Source organism: Limulus polyphemus, unplaced genomic scaffold, assembly GCF_000517525.1.
Source record: "Limulus polyphemus unplaced genomic scaffold, Limulus_polyphemus-2.1.2 Scaffold50, whole genome shotgun sequence".
Classification (NCBI taxonomy): Eukaryota; Metazoa; Arthropoda; class Merostomata; order Xiphosura; family Limulidae; genus Limulus; species Limulus polyphemus.
Window position 1 is genome coordinate 1,021,158 of NW_013665660.1, and position 20,773 is coordinate 1,041,930.

Sequence of the window (20,773 nt, forward strand, 5' to 3'; positions counted from 1 at the left end):
TCCAATGGAGAGAACCAAGAATAACCAACTAATCCGAGATTAAATATAACACCATAGGGGAACAAAGTTGCACAATCGAGCTCCCACTGGACCAGAACCCCCGTGAATAGTCACTGATACTAACAGCAGTCTGCCGAATTACACTGAAGGAAATGACGAGATACTGAACCCCTGGAAAATGGAAACAGGAATAGGGCTTGTCATGAATCCAAGAGTGACCAACAAGCAACCCAAGAAGAAAAGGGTAAAGTGTTGACACAGGGATTCCACTCAGAAGTCCAAAGTGCCAGGATATGGTCGAAAATACCACCACAGAAAAGAAGGGTGAAATGGAATACCCCGAGATAAGTGGGCAGCCAATGAACCTGTGACAAAGCCTCATCACGACCCAGAGTATCCCAAAAATGGAGAAATCACGTGTGGAAGGCGAGAGCGAAGGATAACACACAAGCCCACAGGGAGTTAAGAAGTGAGAGGCTGTCCCTGAAAAAAAAAACATTAGGATGTCCATGCAAAGCATAAGAAAGGAGAAGTATGGGCGATAAATACAGAAGAAGGGAAGTAATGGTAAGACAAAACATGAAAACTGGGAATGCACCATAAAATCAGGGAGAGTCCCCTCTCCCATCATACAGGCAAAATAGACCCGAACAACTGAATTCTAGAAATGGACAGTCTGCATGATGGTACGCCAAAGCAAACCGATCTGTAGTCTGTGGGGCGAGGCATGCTGGCACCCATAACCAAATGGGGAGCAAAATGCACAGCATGAACCTTAATATCCAGGGAAAGGAATAAAACATCACACACCTGAGAAATATGGCCAAAAATGTCGAAGTAGTCCAAGCTGCTTAGAAGTTGGGGCAGAGGAAGACACGACAAAATCCGGTGGTGAAAAAATGCTATCAAATCTTCACCAGATCGAACAGGGTCAGATTGTTCGTGACGAAGTGGGGCAACATCAGGAGAAGGTGTTAGACCCACACAACATTCAATCTCCCGGTAAAAAATCGCCGGTAAATCCCACGACGGTCGCCCCACCTGCAGTAGGCGTGTTTGATAGATAATGCAATGTATGAAAAAAAAAATACTGAGAAGTAATTGAAAACAAATTCGTCAGCTGTATAAGCAAAAAACGAGTAGAAAAACACAGTAGCAATAAAAGTAAAAGTTAAACCTCTGTGGCAATAAAATTGTTAAAGTTACGATGACAAGCACACGAGAGAAAAATTCGAAATGCTTGAACACAAGCACAACCAAACGAGAAGTGAAGATTAGGTAGAGAAGTGTAGAGAGAGTCACATGCATCACGTGAGCATGTCATGCTACTATTGGTTAAGAGATGACTCATGATGATTTGCATGAGATACATGTTGGAAGATAGTAATTCCAACAAGGGGTATTCAAGGCTTTTGGCATGCATAAAGAAAATGTTCGCATATAGAAGGCAGCACTGTCATTACAAACTATGCATATGTGGGAATTAGTAAAACTGATAAATAAATTGTAAGTTTTAAAAACACAGACTGGCACAAATGACTTTTGTTTAAACAATCTTGTTAACAAGTGATGTGTTACCAAGTTTCTGCAACTTGATTAATTTTAACAATTATGTTCAAATAAAAAGTTTGAATTAAAAATTTTGCAGACTTACTATCTTTCTAAACACATTAAAAATTTACATAAAGGATTTTGCTTCTAAAAACTATTTGACAATAGCTTTAACTTGCACTCACCCTCACAAGACGAACCATTTCCATTCCTTGAGTGCGCATGTTCTCTTGCCTTCTTCGTTCTACAAGTTCCTCCATGCTTCGATATTTATCCTGCTTTGACAAGTTATGATCTTGTCCCCAGTCATACTAAAAAGAATATAGCAAGATGCAAATTACCATTTTAAAAGAACATTTGCCATTCTAAAGCTTAAACCTTTAAATGGTACATTTGCATGATCTTTTATCTGCTATATTTTTGATATTTCAAATTATTTTGAAAAACAATATCTGTAATAAATTCTGACAAAATCACCCCACAGCTTTGTTCTTCTGAGGAACATCTGTTTTAGATTCACTATTAATAATAGCAAGATAGTAGTACATTTCTGCTTATATTCATAGATATATCTTAAGACCCTTTTAATGCATGTAGGTTATCCTAATTTAAATTATAAGTATAATTTGGATGAGAATCACCTTATCAGTGTCATGAAAGAAAGAGATCTTGGTATAATGGTTCATCTATCTCTTAAACCATCCAAGCAGTATGCTGTTGCTAGTAGTAGGGTAAATAGAATTTTAGGTTGTATCTACAGAAATATTGAATACAAGTCTAAAGAGGTTATAATTTTATTGTATAGGTCACTGGTTAGGCCACATTTGGAGTACTGTGCTCAATCTTGGACTCCTTATCTTAGGAAGGACATTGAATTGTTGGAAAGAATTCAGAAGAGAGTTACTAGAATAATGCCTGGAATTATCATATGAGGAAAGATTATGATCTCTCAAATTGTTTTCTCTTGAAAAAAGAAGAGTTAGGGTGGATCTGATTGAGGTTTAAGATTGTAATGGGAATTGATAGTATTGATGTATCCTCTTTTTTCATACTTAATGGTGAGAATAGTAGGACGAAGGGACATGAATATAAATTTTGGCAAGGTTTGGAGTCATCCATGATTGTCGAAATATAGAGAATGACCAAAGAGATGGCCACACATAACCAAACTGGATAGTGAAGAGTCATCTCTGAACCAGAATTATAAGGAGGCTCCCACATAGGCTGTTTCTGCTCCTACCTTACATCTGGGAAAACCATCTAGGGTTATTGGTAGCATCACTCAGGAGGAATAAACCTCTGTCCACCACTCCAGTAACTGAAAACCAAGAGTGCTAAGGACTCCCATGCTCCACTAAGAGAAATGGAGGATACTCGCATTGGGGGAGTCCCGAGGAATGATGCTCTGGAGACAGTGCAATAGGTGAACTATGTTCTCTAACTTGAAAAGCAAACCAACTTCAATTTGTTCAGTCTAAAAGTCAGCAGGGATGGGCAAAATCCCCTTAAACTTTATTCATGATAGTCCATGAATGGTGGTCCAATAGTGTATTTGTTTTTTGTGTTATAATTGTGTTCCACCCGAAAAGTACACAAGGTGGTCTTATGGAATGCCCCAACTCAACAGAGCTCATTGCTAACAGGAAAATTATTAATTGATTGACTGGTAGCTAATGTGGATTTGGAAATAAGCATAGCTTACCAGACAGCACTCATCACAGAGTGGGATCCTAATGAAAATGACTAGAGAGTCCCTGAAAAAGAAATGCAGTCATTCATCTCTTTTTACAAACGATCTGGAGTGTGGAGAATAGCTATGATGGGTATCCAAAAACTTGAGGAGGCAACTGCCAAATCATTTAAATAATGAGGTATAAATGTATTAGGTGTGGTCCACATACCAACTTGTACAATCCTCTCCAGTAGGAAATGCAACCGAGCTGCTGGGGACATTAAGATATGGATAATTTGATGAGATGAGAACCAAAGAAGTTTCCATCCCTTCAATGAATGCTCATAGTAAGCAATACACACCAACTAATGAACCCAACTTGTCAAAGTGACAGGGAATACGTCATATGACACCTTAGAATCCCAATGGACAAACAAATGGTGATGTGAACCGCATAACCCTTCAGTGCTTGCAACAGAACAATGAAGAGCCTGAACTGGATTTGAGTGTTCATAAAATGGGAAATGGAAGAAAGGTGAATTGGAAAGAAAGTCTTAACACATTCTCCAGCCACTGAATTTTGGGGAAGAAAGGACCTATTGGGACACAAGAGAACATAAGTGGAATGGTAAAAGTCTTGTGAACATGAATCTGAAATAAAGGCCCATTCCATCCTACTTGAGAGCATCTATGCCCAAAGCCAGAGGGTGAGGAACATGAGACCAGAAGGACGGAAGCTGGGCATTCAAGTGAATGACAAAAGCAAGGAACTTGGGTATCCTGAGACGAGAGCAGATCCAACGAACAACTGGTGGATGAACCATCCATTCTGATTGAACTCGATTGGGATAAGATAACTGATTGGCCACTAAATTCATAACCTGGGACATGACAAGCAAGGAGAACAATCTGATGATTATGGGCCCAAAACTGAAGATCCAATGTCTGAAAACAAAAAGACCTGAAGTGAATGCTCCCTTGTTTGGAACTGTAGTAGACTGTGGAGAGAGGATTCCTCTTCTGTCCAGAGGCCCTTGAATTCCATATTCCTTACATAAGCTCCCCATCAATGGAGAGAAGCATTCGTGAAAAAAAACCTCTCAGGATGTAGGGGCGAGAGAAGGACATCTACTGTCATGTTGTCCCTGCACAACCACCAGCCAAGATTGAGTGTGCTGGAAACTGAATGGGTCATTGGAAAATATGGCACATCCTTGCAAGTGGCAGGAAGTCATCTATAAAATGGTGAATGTGAATGCCCACTGTGTGAAAATGACGTGGAAAGGATCTGACTATCTGGCAAAAGATGTATGGGATAGATGCGAAGCCGAATGGTAGAGTATAAAACTAAAAACCTGTCTTTCCTGCACAAAAGAAAGATACCACAGTGAAGAATCCTCAATCGAAATATGAAGGTAGGCATTAATGAAATCACATCAAACTTCGTCATCCATAGACTGGGTTCAAAGTGCCACAAAAGGGAAAGAAATGACTCCATTGTAAATTGAGGAGGCTTAAGGAAACTATTGAGACAAGAAAAGTCGATGACAGGTCACCAATCACCTGTCTTTTTTGTTACTACAAACAAATGGGAATACAAACCATCGAGATGCACTCTATACCCTTTTTTTAGTAGAAGATCCTGTGCTTGGTGTAAGATCATCATTGGGGATGGGAGACAACCATTATGGTAGAAAATGGAGGAAGAGACATGAAATGAAGTACCAACTCACTGGTAAGAACCTGAATGACCCACTAATTTGACGCAAAGGTCTCCCATACAGATCCAAACTGTCTGAGTCAAGCTTCCACGGGACCAGACCTCACAGGGTAGTCACCTATGTCATTGTCAGTGCTCCAAACAAGCATAGGATGCTCACTGATAAGGGCAGAATCTCCCTTGTGTTCCAATAGAACGTGAAGCCAATGTAGGAGGTCTAGAAACCCAAACATGAGATGCAATAAACCATCAGTTAGAAGACTGAGAAAGGTGGGAGGCCAGTGTTGAAAGAAAAAATGTAGAAATGGGCCACATCCAGCCAATAATCCATGGAATCTGGAATATCTGGAAAAACGAATGTCTGAAAAAAGGAGCTTCTCCAAGACCTCTAAGAGCCAAAGAAGGAAAGTGAACATCTTGACCAAGGCATCTCTCTCCAAAAGATCCCAGCAACAAACCAACCAAGAGACCACGGAGAGAGCAGAAGCTGATAATCTTACCAAAGTAGAAGGCAATCAGATCCTCTTATCCTAGAAGTCAATCAGATTCTAGACAGGAGATCTGTGAAAACCTTAGACAACAGTTGCAATGAAGATAAAAAATGCAAAACTGTTGTAAGGGGCAGTTGATTCCTGGAAAACTGAGTGAGGTTAAAAAAAATAGAGACATCAGACCTAGAACCCTAAAGAGGAAGAAGAGAATCCAACCACTAAGAATTTAAATATGGGTCCTCCAAGCGATGGAAAGCTAAGTCATATTGATCTGATAAACAGGGAGGACAAGGCATGGTAGCAGCCTCTCTCAATTACTCCACAAGTCTCAAAGCATGAACATCAATGTCTGGTTAAGGGGGAAAGTCTAGGTAATCAGCTAAATGACTTTCTCCCTACAAAGAAGGAGAAAAGTTGTAAGCCACAGGAGAAATCTCAAGACATCACAAACTTGATATATTAGTTGAGAAAAAAAAAAGATGCAGGAGGCAGGATGTCCATCTAAGGCTCTTGATTAGCTATCTGAGCAAAGAAAGGAGCCAGAAAAATAGAGTCCAAGTTCTCATTATTGTCTGATCTCACACAAGCTCAGCCTCTGAGTCTATAGAAGAAGAAACATTAGACTTCATGTAAGACTCCACCTCTCTGCATATGAGGGATTGGATGTCCTCCATGGAAAGGTGGACTCCCCCAACATCCAGGCAATAATAGAATCCAGAGGTGGCTGATTAAGAGCATGAGGAGACTCCATATCAGAAACTTGAATGTGAGAATTCATATCTGAAATGTCTCAGAATGTTTTTTTTATTGAAATTAAAGAAAATAGATAATAACTCAAAACTCAATAATACAGGTAAAAAAAATCGTCCAAAGCATAGGTATAACTGAAGTTATACAATACAGAAGAGAAACCCAGAGCAAGTATGCAAAACTTTTGTCGTAATGTTCTACCACAGAGAAATGTCAATAGGAAGTAATAACGGGGAGCTTATACATGGACCTGTAATAGGGGGGTGCATTGACATAGGAGGAGAGAATCACGAGATTTAAATCACAATGGGCAATAGTGGGGTAAAAAGGCTTGAACAAGTGAGGGAAAAATTAATACCAATGCTTAGATGGGCATAGAAGAGAAACTTTCATCAGGATAAGGTTAAAGTGTGTGAGAGAAGGTAAATGTATTTCAGAAATAAAATTAAAAAATGCACTCAAAAAATACAAACATTACTGAAATGCTAGTAATATTATTATTTTTGTCAATTCCAATAGACATGTAATTGTATGTAGTTAAGTACTTTAAATATTATTACAAATACTGATTTCAGTATAAGGTCCAAAGAAAACTAATTAATAATTCTTCTGAATTTGAAAGATTCTACAATCTGCTCCAAAAATCTAAAAGTTAAAAATATTATAGTCCTTTTAATTCTGATTTTCTCCTTTACACACTTGAAGTTCAGTTTAAAGAAACAAAGCTAAAACAAAGAAGGAAGCTTGACTTATTCTGTATTAAACACTAATAATTTATATATAAATCTATTTTAGAAAAAGTCTGCTAAAAAATATAGATGTTGTTTTATTTTCATAATATTATTCAGAAAGGTAAGCAAGTGTTTTTACCTGGTCATTTTTAAACCTTGATGTTCCAAAATGAGGTCTACTTCTTAAGTCCCAGCTAGAGTTTCTAAATTCACCACGTAATGGTGTGCCAATGCTTTTGAAACTCAATGGTTCTGCAGGATCAAAATGGCTGTCTCCAGGATGCATAGCCACTGACTCACTGTTAAGAGAACTACGACTTAAACTGCGAAACAATGCACCTCTAAGTCCTCTATCTTCATAAGTTTGTTTAAAAGAGGAGAGGGGTTTATTAGGTGGAACAACATCATTATTAAAAGATGGCCTATTAAGATCTAAAAATCCTCCAGTGTTAGAATCAAATGTAGTCTGAGTATATATATTTTGAGGAGGTGGTGAGGTTCCCATTTCTACTTTATGACCATTGACAACTGCATCAGTTAATGAACTGGTGCCTGTACTAACATCTTCTGTTTTATTTTTTTCAGTGCTATAATTCAAAAGTGACTCTTCATGTTTTGACTTCAAAGCTTCATGAATGGCATCAATATGTGTCTGCACAGAGGAGTCTCTTCTATGAACTGATGTTGATGAAGATGCTGTTTTTTTAAAGTCCTGTGTTGAAGAAAAAACACTGTCATTAGTAATATTCTCAACAGGAAAATGTGAGGTTTCTGTCAGTTGATTAATTGTAGCTTCTTTGTTACCAGAAAAAAAGGAATAATCAGTATCTTTTGCTGAAATCTTAGAAGCTGTTTCTGATGTTTCCTTTCTGAATGTTTCCCTGTTTACAGATAGCTGTTTTTGGATGGCTGGTTCTGTGGAATCTTTTTTTTCCCCATCTTCTTGGATATTCAGCTTATCATGTAACCTTTCTCTGATATCCTGTCAAAAGTTTAAGTGACATTTCATTCATCTGATATACTTGTTTACTAGGAAGAATGTTCAAAATAAAAATATTTTTCAAGACTTTTAAAAAATATAACATTCAGTTTGGTGTGTTGTTTCCCGAAATATAACATGAGATTTACCTTTCTATTCAGATCAAAAACTAATCTTTTCTTTGCCTAAAGGATCTACAGTAAGTGCAATTTCAAAAGTTTATAGATCTCACTAGGTTGCAAGTTTTATTCCTTGACCTAATGAGAATATAGACTTGACAATCTAATTAAATAAACCTATGAAAACTGATCAGTTTAAGTAGCATACAAAAAGAATATTCTAGTGTCCAAACTTCTTAAATGATTTAACATTCAGGTCTTCTTGTATGAATTAATTGTAGGTTTATATAAAACATCTACTATTTTCTGTTCTAAAGGAAATTTTAGATACACATAAATATTCCAATATAAATAAATTTTGAATATTTGATATACACGGGGTCCCTGTTATATGTTGCATCACTCTACGTCTTTCCATTATTAGAACATTCACCAATTACTATCCATGTATCAAATAATGTTGCCTTGTTTCATTACTAGAGCATTCCAATGTAATTGTCTATTTTTCCAGGTGTAGTGTTTACCAATTACTACCAATACTTTTGAAACAGTGTCACCTTGTTTTATTACTAGTGTTAATTAAAACATTGTTGGGCTATTTTACTGGGCATAGTGTTCACCAATTACTGTACAGTACTGTACTATCATTATGCGTGTGAAGCAATGTTGCCATGTCAAGAGTGCAGAGGATGTAAACACGTTGTGTTCATGCACCACTGTCAAAACACATTGCTTTTTCCTCTGCAGAAAAGCCTTGTTTCCACCCTTCCAATATGGCTCCAAAGCAGTCACCTAGTAATAGTAAAGTGCCCCTTGCCAAGAAGCCCAGGAAAACAATTAACGTTGCCATTAAACTGGAGATTATCAACACTCTGAGGCAGGTGAATGGGCTGTGGACATTGCCAGTGCTCTCTCATTTCTACCATAGTCAGAACGATTTTGTATACTACACTGTAGTTAAAAAAAACCCTGTTATGCCCTTTAAAAAAATTATTCAAGAGTAGACCAAGACATATAATATATGTAAAGATTGTGTTGCTTAACGTCATTTCAGACATATATCCCACTTTCCAGAAATGCATCAAGATGTATAACAGAGGCCCTACAATCTAAAAGGTGTTCAAAATAAAATTTTATGTATGGCTAGTTCTTGTACTACTAGCCCTGATGAAGCTGCAGTAGCAAAACATTGGCTGAAATAAAAGGCTTTTTATCATTATCTAGTAGAGGTAGTTTTTTTACTAACTTTATTGTCAAAATGTCTAGATCTCTCCAATATGCATTGAAAATTGTGAAAAACAACAAAAACCTAAAAGAATGCATTATGGTTCTATTTATTTAATAAAAATATCTGAAACAATATTATCAATGTATAAGCTTCAATACATCACTAATGTCTTGGAATATAGACAACAAATAGACTTATTTTTTTAACATAAGTTGTAATTTAAAAGCATCTGACAATAACCGAAATTAGCTAAATATAATTTCAGCATTACCTTTTCAATTTCCTCTTGTTGCTTTATCAGATCTGCAGTGATAACAGGCATGTCAGTTTGCTCTTTAGTTGTAGTACCACTACTTGTTTCAGTTTGGGGATACGTTTGTACTGGGAGATCTTCTTCCTGTTGATCTCTATCTTCTTCTTCAAGTTTCTCTTCTGCTGGATATTCTGGTTCTGGTGGAGGTAATGTAGACTTGACTTCTTCTTCCTCTTTACTCCTGTGGGAAGCCACTCTTCCTCTTGAAGTCGTCTTGCAGCACATTTGACAGATGCGAGTACCTAAGGGATTGCGGTATGTGCAATGTTCACATTCCCAGTATTTTTTTGCTCTATTTCGCTTTTTCTGGTAACGCCGAATGCTAGAAGCTGCTTCTGAAAGAATTTCTGTGTAAAAAAATATTAAAATGAAGTAATAATTAATGTATAACTACATATACAATTTATATGAGACTTCAATTATAAGGTTATGAAAACTGAGAACCTCATTTCCAACAATAAAAATAAATGGACTGTTATGTAATCAATGTTATAACTTACACTTGATTTTGAATAATGAACATGATGATTGGCTCAGTTAAGTTGGTTTAAAGCCACCTTTAGTGAGGAGATAACCATATGACTCCTGTGATCTATTAATTGTACTTCATCACCAGTTTTATTCACAATGTGTTAAAATAGCCACATTCTACAAAACATGTAATATCATACTTCAATAACAAAAGGTGAGCTATACTGGACTTGATGTATATATGCATAATCATTCAGTTGTGAATCCAGTATTTCTTTATGAAACATGAATTTGTTATTTTTATAAATAGCACAAAAGTGCTTGCTCTTGGAAACAAAATCTTTGAAGCAAATATAATAATAACGAATTCTAGAAGCAGGTTTCAATGAATGCAAGCTTCTCATGTAAATATGCTCTACCTGAAATTTCTAACTGTTTTCTTTATCCAAAAAGAAAGTTGTTAAGTTTATGTAAAACCACAAGTATTTTTTATCAATAGTGAACTAACAAAGATGAAAGATAGGACTTCTTTACAAATATTTAAGTATTATGTATGTTTTAATGCAAGTAACATCAACTTCATCTATAAAGTGTAACTATTCACACCTCAACAAGCAGACATACTCAAGACTCTACTTAAATTGGCATTTAAAATAACTGGTACTAAACTGTGAAAACAAAGATAAAATTTAGAAAAATGTTAAATCATGAGAAACACCTGGTTTGTAACTACATTACTAGTTTTACCTGTGCCATTATTACCTGAATTTTAATTAGTCAAATACTGTACAAAGTCAAGAACATGTTTTATTGTCTAATAATTTATCATTTTCCTAATCTGAAAATGTATTTCCAAACATACTTACCTCCGCTGACACTTATAGCTATTCTCGATCTCCATCTTCTGTTGTTCTTTGCCATATAAACATTGTGTTCACTTGCTCAAGTCTTTTATGCCCCACTAGACTGTCCTCAGCAGTATCTAATTTGGAAAACTTTAAACTGGCTCTCATGCTCCCTCTATGCAGGTACTGTATATAAGCACTGTATGCAGACAATATATAATCACTTTTTCGAGACTTCCACCATCCCAGACACTAACACCAGCTCTTAGTGCAGTGGAAGGGAGGGAGAGTGTCAGTGGAGGTAAATATGTTTGGAAATACATTTTCAGATAAGGAAAATTACAATTTCCAAAACATACATATTTCCGCTGCCACTTATAGCTAGAATCCCACATTGAGAAGGTGGGGGCTGGTGAGGCCATAGTTCATACAGAAAGCATCTGCACAGAACAAAGGTGTGTTACAAGAAGTGGTACCTAAGTGGAGAAAACTGCACTACATCCAGAACAGGTATGCTCTTCACTCAGAACTACTGAAAAGTGAAAAGGGTGGAATATTCCATAAGTAAGTATGATGGGCCAGCCCCAACCATGCAGCTGATGTTCCACAACACATGGCTGGATTTAAGGGGTCATGGTACCCATAACCCACATTGGTGGTCAGGGCATTTGGACAGCAAATATATACATATCTTTGTGATAGGAACCCCACCCGCTGCCATGGAATGATGTGTTTCAAACTACCAGATTTACAAAAGAAAAAAGCAAGACCAAAGTGGACAATGCTTTTGATCAATCTGAAGAAGTCCAAAAGGCAACATCCCAGACTTGGATTGATAGGATCATATATGCCATACTCCAACCAAGGTCAAGAACTTATCAGATCTAGATTTACAAACAGTTATCTTCACTCCCCAACCAAGTGGGCAAGGAGAACTCCACTTACCCATGGAATTATGGAGAGGATGTGGAACACTGTTCCACCTAGGGCCTAAGATGGGACCACATTGTGTTCAGATTTATGAGGAGATAGTGAACCCCTGTATGAACAACGTAAGACCCAATAGTGTTCATAAGAGGGTCCAAGCACACCCCCACCAGATAGCTAAGCATCAAATCTGGTCCAGTTTTACGAGTAGGCTCCCACATATGTTGGTCCTGCTCTTACCGACATCTGGAAAAAACTTCCAGAGAGAAGGGTCCCCAACTTTGTGTTCTTCTTCGAGAGTTGAAAAAACTCAACACTCCTAAGGAAAATCCTCTGTCCACCATCCCAGCGACTAGGAACTGGGTGTGGTAAGGACTCCCTAGCTCCACTAGTAGAATTTGGGGGCATGTGTATGGTGAGGAGTCCTGAGGAACAGGTCTCCAAAGAAATTGCAACAGGTGAACCATGTTCCCTAAGTTTTTAAAGCAAACTGATCTCAACTGATTCAGATCGAAAATCAGCAGGGACTGGCAAAATTCCCTTTAGATTTACTCATGATAGTGCATGAGTAGTGGTCCATTGGATTTGTATTGTGAGATAATACTACTATCCAGAATTAAATCTAGATGGTCTTATGGAACACCTCATCTCAACAGAGCCCATTGCAACCATGAACAAATATAAAGGTTGCTGGTGCAGAACTGAAAAAATACATGCACACCTGACTGGGTAACACTCACCACTGAGTGGGATTTAATAGAAATAAAGGGGGACCCTAGAAGAAAAACAAAAAAACCGTAAATGAGGTAAGAAAGTTACCTCCTTGTTCAAATCTAGCAGAGGTAGTTAACACAGCCACAGGGGGAAGGCAAAATCCCATGGAAGGGGAAACTGCCAGATCATGAAGGTAATGAAATAGTAACATGTTGGGAGAAGTCCGCATACTGGCCCGCAAAATATCCTCCAGAGAACAGTTCAGATGAGCAGCCAATGACATTGATAGATGCTGAATCTGGTGAGAAGTGACGTGGAGCATATTTCAATCATCAACAGATAACCCCAAATAGGTTATATAAATCAACTTTCAAAGCCCCTAGTTAATGTAATGGGTGATAAATCCTGTGATACTGCAGAATCCCAATGAATAAAATTCCAGTTCCTATGGCCCTTGAACGGTTTCATACGAGACACATAACATTTAAGTGCTTTGTCTGGACACAACAAATGATCCGGTCTGATCGACTGTAAAGATGAGAAATGCCTGGTAAATGAATATGAAGAAAAAGATTTCTTCCCTTCTCTGGCAGCAAGAGTTTTGAATAGAAAGGATCAGTCTGGATAGAGCAAAAAAAGGTGGAATGATAAGAGAGTCTGCTGAACATGGACAGCAAATAAAGCAGAATGATGGCTTCAGAAAGCTAACAACAATAAAAAATATACCTTGAAGGAAAGGTGATACAACAAACATGAGGCCATAGGTTCCAAGGGATGATGTGATAACAAATGTAAAACAACACTTAAGTCCCAATTAGGCAATTGAAAACGTCGTTAGGGTCAAAGAATACGAAAGGATCATAAGAGATGAGATAGCACAGGAGAGTCAAAAACCTTCCTATAATTAGAATATCAAAAGGTAGCAACTAGGTAGTTTGTGTGTCCCCAGGAACTTCAGGAGCCAAGGTGGTAATCATGGTAAATTTCAATTTCATAATTTAAAATAATTTGTGTGAAAATGGTAATTAAAGTCCCTGACACATCAGAATGCAATAAAAAGCAAAGTAAACATATTAAAAAAAACAACAAAAGAACAAATATGAACAAAGTCCAAAATGTCTGAAAAGAAATTATAGAAAACTGAAAGCAAGCAAGAAACATGTCCAATTCATATTGTTCCAATCAAGAAAATGAGGTTTATATAAAGTAATAAAGAGGGAGCCAGCTGCTCTGTGAGAATGTGTCATGCTTCTATTCGTGAAGGGTTGTCCCATGCTCTATGCATGCAAAATGAGCTGCTTAAACTTATGGGTTATAAAGGCTAGTGCATCAAGTGAGAAAATTTGTTTACAATGCATTAGTGAAAGATAGAGAAAAGCTATTAAGTGAGAGGAGGTATGTATGGTATCATAACTATGATTCCTCTCCTCTCTTATGAAACTGCTGCCCAGAATGATATTTCTCATCATCATAATCTTTATATTACCCAGCCAGAAAAAAATCCAAAGTATTATCATTCTTGAAAATAGCTTTATCAAAAATTAATTATTCTTAATTACCTTTAAAAGTTCAAACCGTGCAACTCTAAATGTTAAAGAGAAGAAATTCATCAAAGAATAAATACTATATTGGCCAATCTTAATTAACGCTTTGTCTTTCTACTTAATATGCACATAGCTGAGAACTGCCCCTTCAAGTTCAAACTAATCTCCTAAAATATGATACTTTTATTTTAATCTAAGTTTTCTGCTTGTTAGAATACTGAAGCTTCCATTATTCACACAATAACTTCACCTGTGAACTTAATCAAAAACACTTTTTATGTTTTTAGCCATGTTCATCACACTTGGCCTTAGCTGCTTCTTTGTCTTAACTCTTTCACTGCCATGTTTACACATAGACAACTCTCTCAATGTCAGATTTATTTTTAGATGTAGAATACAAATGTGTTTTTTTAATATTTCATTATTTATCTAAAACACGAAACTGGTAAACATTAGGAAGTTTGAAGGAAATGCTTTTTCTTTGTGGTAATACAAAATTTCAAACTTCCATGTGGCTAATAATATTTTTCATGGCTAAAACAAAGGTTATGTAGTGTGTAACATATATGTTCCCATGATAGTAGAAAGCTTAATCAGCTACAAAAATATTTCTTTGTTTTGTTCACTCATTTTAGAAGTTTTACTTCCCTGAAAATGCAGAGATAACCTTTTAATGTAAACAAAATGACCTATATCTCCAGAATGTATCTTTATTTGCTCAATATTTCACTCTTACAGCTTCGTTAGGAGCTATTGGTATCTTTCAAGTTCACTAATCCAGTTGAAACTAAATGCAACATCTAGTTCAGCCAACCATGTTACAAAAATATAATGTTCCAATGACGAATTGCAGTTAAAGATTCACAGGAGTTAGCCTTACGTGAATTTAGTTCATATTATCCCTTTAAGGATGTTGTTAACTTAATTCTTTCATTTTGTAAATAAGTTTTTGGCTTACTGTTAATCATAAAATGTTGCTAGTGTTAAAAACTTATAAAAAAAATTTAAGGAATTTTCAATTTATAAGATTCCAGTTTTTATTAAACAATCAGAGGATTATTCTTTAATTACCATCATCTTCACTGTCTTCATGAACAGAGAAATAATCTTCTTCTTCAGTAGTTGTTCCAATATCTGTTCCCTTTGACCTTCTATGGATGGCCCTCTCCCTGATAGAGCTTCTTGGCTTCCCACGGGAGCTTCCAGAGGCTACACTCTGTTCATCAATGCTTTGTCGTTTGTGTGGTCTTCCAGCTCTATGAAGGGATCTCGTTGACCCTGATGGTGATGGTGATATAGACATATGTTGAGAGTGAGGATAATATGGAGGTCCCATTCCATATCCTTGATGATGAGGTCCAAAAGGAAAGTAGGATCCTATAAGAATGATGTAGGTAAATTAACTAAAATTCAAGAGAAGAAAAACATGAAGCTTCCTTTACTAGGTATTTAGTAAAACACTTTCTGGGAAAACTTACCAAAATGCATGGATGGTACTATTGCCAGAGTTTACATGAATTAATATACAAAACTAATTATTCCTCAAACATTAAACTAACAACAATAATACCATCTAACTAACATATTTATACTCTCTCCTAAAAGTAAAACAACACTCTATACACTTCTACAATAATGAGAAAATTATTATTAAAACACTGAAAACTGAAATTCCATATTTTCACATCAGTGTGAACATTTCATACTTTAAAACACACCTGGAGCTGTCATTGGATCATACATCACACTTTGACTCCTCTTCATTCTACCATTCATGAAGTAGTCAGGTGTGTGTTGTTGAGACATTCTACCTAGTGTCCCATCTCTGCCTGGATGTTGTCTTCCAAATGGGATATTATCAATATGTTGTTCTCCAGGGGTGCCCCACGAGCTGCCATAACACTGTGGACAGTTGGGATGAAAAAAAGTGTGTCCATGGAAATAAGGATGACCATGTGTGTATGGTGGGAAATGAGGATGTTGCTGAGGGTAAGATGAGAGGTCAGCTATACTCATACTGTGCAGCATCATCGAAGACTGTTGCCGAACATCACTAATAAGTAGGAAAAATATCTTATGATCTGAGTAATTAGGGTATATCATGTAACAATATCTATTTACTTGAAGTTTACAGATTGAATAAACAAAAAACGTTTAAAGAAACAAATACTAAGCTGCAAAACTACAACTTTGCATTATGTGAATCAAACATAGAGCTCTTCCCTGCATACTAGAAAACTATAAACTTTTCAAAAAAATTTAATTATAACGATTTTTTTCAATAAATGGAGCTATTTAATGCCATAAATTAGAATATTTCATCATATTTACACTATAGTTTTACCATTAATTCCTTGTTTAATGTATAAATTACTTATTGCTTGTTTTTACATAAATTATAACACATAAATATAAATTATAAATAAAATATAAATTATTTAAAAGATAAATACTTAAAAAACTTCATCTGCATTTTAATGCCAAGCCATATCTTCCAAGTTTCCTGACAATAGTATCCAGTAAAATGTCACTGGAAATACTAAAATACTTATAAAAAGTTAAAAACAATTATGTGTTGAACAAATATGTTGTGTCCATACCCCCTCTGTATCACAGGACCAGATGACTGGTAGGGTTGTCCAAGGGTGCCAGCCCCAAGAGAGAAACTACCTTGCGGTCTACTAGCTGATAGATCTGGACTCCAGGGAAAATTTGTTTCTTCCTGAACTTGTGTGTTTTCTGCACTGGTTTGTTCTGTTACATGCTGGTGCTTTAAGTTCATATGAACAACATACTTATTAAAAAAAGCATAATCCACAACACAGCCAACCTTCTTCCTTGTTTTTTATAACTAATTTTTTATCAATAAAGTTTACTAAAGAGATTTTCATCAGTTTAATGTAATAAAAGTGGATTGTTAAATGTACATGACCCAAATCATGAGTCCAGGGAATATTTTGAAAAAAGTCAAATAACAGTTTAAAAATGTATATACTTAAGGTTTGTATAGGGTGTTTTACAAATTATGTTAGAGATATTATTTATAGAGATAATAAATCATCATCTTGACAGAACACCATATAATAGAAAAAACATGTAAAACAAAAAAAAAGGTTTTTAGGTGGTAATGTTATGAAATTAATCAAGTCAATAAGTAACTGTATTAAGATTACTCCTATTTGTCACACAGCTCAATTTTTAGCCTTGCAACAATCAATATTTACTTTTAGAACAATATTCTCACCATTTACTGAAAATGAACAGCAGAAAATACACAGTCTACCCAAGGGTTATAAAATATCTTATGTGGGCATGAGAACCAACTAATTAACTATACGTGGTTTAAATAGTTACTATAAGTCTCATCGTATCATCAAAGTAAAAAATATGTTTCTTTTCCTAGTAGCCAATCAAACAGTAAGTAGTTTTTACTGAAGTAATATTCTACCTCAATTAAATAAGAAATTGCAGAGCATAACATTCATATATAGACATTAATTTAACTGAAATTATTTTGGACGTTTGTATCTTTTGACACCAATAATTTGTTATATCATTTAGCACTGGACACAGGAATCTGAAAAAGCAGCTGTTAATTCCTAAATATATGTCCAATGTAATATAATGCTGAACTTTTACTTGAATTATATATATATATATATATATATTGTTCTTAACTGATCATTTTTGGCACTATTATAATTAACATGTAATTACTAATAGAGCTGGGTGATTAGTGGAATTTGATAATCGATTAATCATCAGGCTTATTAATTGACTACTAATCAATTATTCACATGAGACATGGTTAATCTGAATAGTCAAAAATGGTAATAACTTAAAACACTAGCTTTGATTAATTATTTTTGTGAGTCAAGACATTAATCAATTGTGCTGAAAAACCTTTATTTAATCAAAATAATGATGAGAATTCATAATACAATATTTCAATTACTTGGATAGTTTAAATCAACAAAAATATTTCATTTAGTTGATTATTTTCATCACATTAAATCAATTTAATCATAATTTTGATTAACTGATTATTTTACACAACATTAATTGATGTAATTTATACTCATGAGTAATCAATTAATCAAGTTAATGGCCAAGTTCTAATTACTAATGTTCTATCACATATACAGTTTTCTTTTTATATTTTAACCGAAAACATTAAAAAACAAAGGAAATCAATCATAATGTTTCTGAAAAAAAATTCAAAAAAGTTTTATGTAAATCAATTGCTAACCATGAAGTCTGGTGGAACTGGTTGGCTATGTCTTCTGTTATTTAACTGAAAGCCTGGAAGTGCTAGTTTGTTTCTTCTGTCTTCTGAAGAGATATCTGAATGTGTTGGTTGATTGTGTTCTCTGTTTGTTGGTTGAAAACCCACAGGAGTTTGCTGATTTTCTAACCATCTATCTCTTGTGATTTGCTGCTTATATGCTGTACTATCTGGCTGTGAACCTTGAGGGCTAAATGGGCCTTCTCTATTTTCTGTTTGAGACTCTGTTTTACTCTCTGTCATAGTACGAGGAATTATCAATTCATCTATGCTGTTTGCTCTTTGATGGGAGTGTGGAAGAGTACGTTGTGGTAGAGATGGAGGATGTCCTTCATTTCCTGGTGCATATATATAAAATCACAGCAAAAACTTTATTTTAAAAGTGCTATGAGAAAAAAAAATTATACTCAATTTAATAACACTTAACTTCTTTTTGTTCTTAAAATTAACGAAGTAAAATGTAGCTGAGTTCAGAAATATTTTCCTTGAGATTACTTTCATAATCATATAAAGAACAATTTATGTTATGTATAGTAATGTGAGCTATATAGAGAGTATGCAAGTCAAGTGTGTTGTGTGAGTCAGGGGTGTTGTAATTTTCTGAATATAGTACACTTCCAAATATAATATGCACTGTAATCTTCAATATCATATAGAAAGGAGTATTTCCTTGTAGCAGAGAAAACTGCTTAATGTGTAACAATAAATACCTCCAAGAAAAGAATATAACTTTAGGGCCTACAGAGGAACAATGATTTAAAATTGAGGGCTTTCATAATTTCAATTCTAAAGATATAATTTCTTTAATGTTTTCACATTATGGAATTGTAATGAAAAGAGCAAAAGATAATATTCTGAAAAATATTTTATTAGTCACACTATCTGCATCTTTAAAAATACAAGAATTGTAAGGTTAAGATAATTTTTCACATATTCTAATACCACATAAGATAAACTAAGTCAGAAGTCTTATAAAAACTTTTTCATGTTCAATTTTTAACATAGGGCTATATTGAATATTAAAGTTTTTAAACATTTACTGTTTTAATAATGATTATAAGGTGATATACATTTCTTTTTAATGTATTTAATAATCATTATGTATTTTAATGTGGTACCTATATTTTCTTTAAAAACATTTTCACTGATTTTAGATTTCACCACCGAAGAGCAAATATTTCCTGAGGAATAATCACTGAAGCTACAAAAACAAGTAAACAAAGTTTGAAAAAAAGGATGAAATTTGTACATTGTTTATACCAGAAAAGGATTTAAATATTTCTTACCATGATGTCTCATTATTTGAGGTTGACTAGATATGACTCCTGGTACTTGAAGATTTTCACTACCATCATTGCCGGAGTCTTTTGGTGTTGGTGGCAGTGGACGACTAGCCATAAATCGCTTCAAACTTCCAAGTTTATTTGACCAAGAGAACTCTTTTCTAGGAAGAAGAGGTGTCTGCAAGAGTGGAAAATAACACTGAAGAAAAACCAATAAACTCTTAACTTGCAAAGCAGTAGCTTTAATTCATATATTTATCTGCTGTAATTTACATAGAAACCCTGTAAATGTACACTTCCTTTGTCAAAAACTATGCAAAAAATCTGGAAGTAGAAAGTTGTCACAAATCTAAAGGAGAGAAATAGCACTTCATATATCTTGTAGAATTTACAAAATGTTTTGTTAAAGAACTTTTTCTTATATTTATTATGACAAAAACAAAACCTAAATTCTAATTGTAAGAAAGATATCTTTTTTTCATTTTATAATCAATGCAATTCTTATAATTTGAATTAAATAAGCTATTCATGTTCAAGGAATAAAAATCACAACACACTGTCACATATAATTCATATTTCAAAGTTCAATTTAAAGACACAAAGCTAGTCACAAGCAAAGAAACAGGAAAGTGGAGCTTTTACCTCAGCTGTAGAACTTCTACCAATTGTTCCAAAAATTGTTTTTTCCTTTTTTTTCGAGGGGGAGGAATTGGCATTTTGGAGGGATCCCCACCCAAAATTTGTGTAGGGTGTGAGGGAAGGCGACCGCCACCAGGAATTAGACTATCGACTGCACGCCGCAAGTGAGATTTCCTTTTGGGATGTCGATGGTACATATCATCACAGGAAAGGCAAAAAAGTTGCATATTACATTTATCACATCGAACAGCTGGTGATGAACATCCACAGAGATCACAGTGCCTCCCATCTCGTGATCTTGCTATAAATAGTAGAAAACAATAAGTTTGAAGAAGTAACTTTACATTGAGAACATATGAACATTTTCACTGTAATTTCTGGGCATACTTATTTCATTTGAACAATTAAATCTAATATCACGACAACTTTAAGCAACTTATGAATATATCATTTGAATGTCTTGATACATAACTGAACAGATTTTGCAATCTTTTGATCTCTGTTAACTTAT

General features: G+C 35.1%; 1 protein-coding gene across 2 annotated transcripts in view; it reads right to left on the reverse strand.

The window, feature by feature from the left end:
* Positions 1-20,773, reverse strand: part of LOC106463128 — a 104,510-nt gene that overhangs the window by 50,742 nt on the left and 32,995 nt on the right. For both annotated transcript variants that reach the window (XM_022390694.1, XM_013923143.2), the window contains exons 3-11: positions 20,266-20,563; positions 19,627-19,801; positions 18,305-18,678; positions 16,656-16,825; positions 15,774-16,108; positions 15,127-15,432; positions 9,513-9,901; positions 7,055-7,627; positions 1,737-1,862 (exon numbers count right to left, since the gene is read on the reverse strand). In XM_022390694.1, coding sequence (XP_022246402.1) covers positions 1,737-1,862; positions 7,055-7,627; positions 9,513-9,901; positions 15,127-15,432; positions 15,774-16,108; positions 16,656-16,825; positions 18,305-18,678; positions 19,627-19,738 — 2,385 coding nt within the window. In that variant the 5' untranslated portion in view covers positions 19,739-19,801; positions 20,266-20,563. The remainder of the gene's footprint in view (positions 1-1,736; positions 1,863-7,054; positions 7,628-9,512; positions 9,902-15,126; positions 15,433-15,773; positions 16,109-16,655; positions 16,826-18,304; positions 18,679-19,626; positions 19,802-20,265; positions 20,564-20,773) is intronic.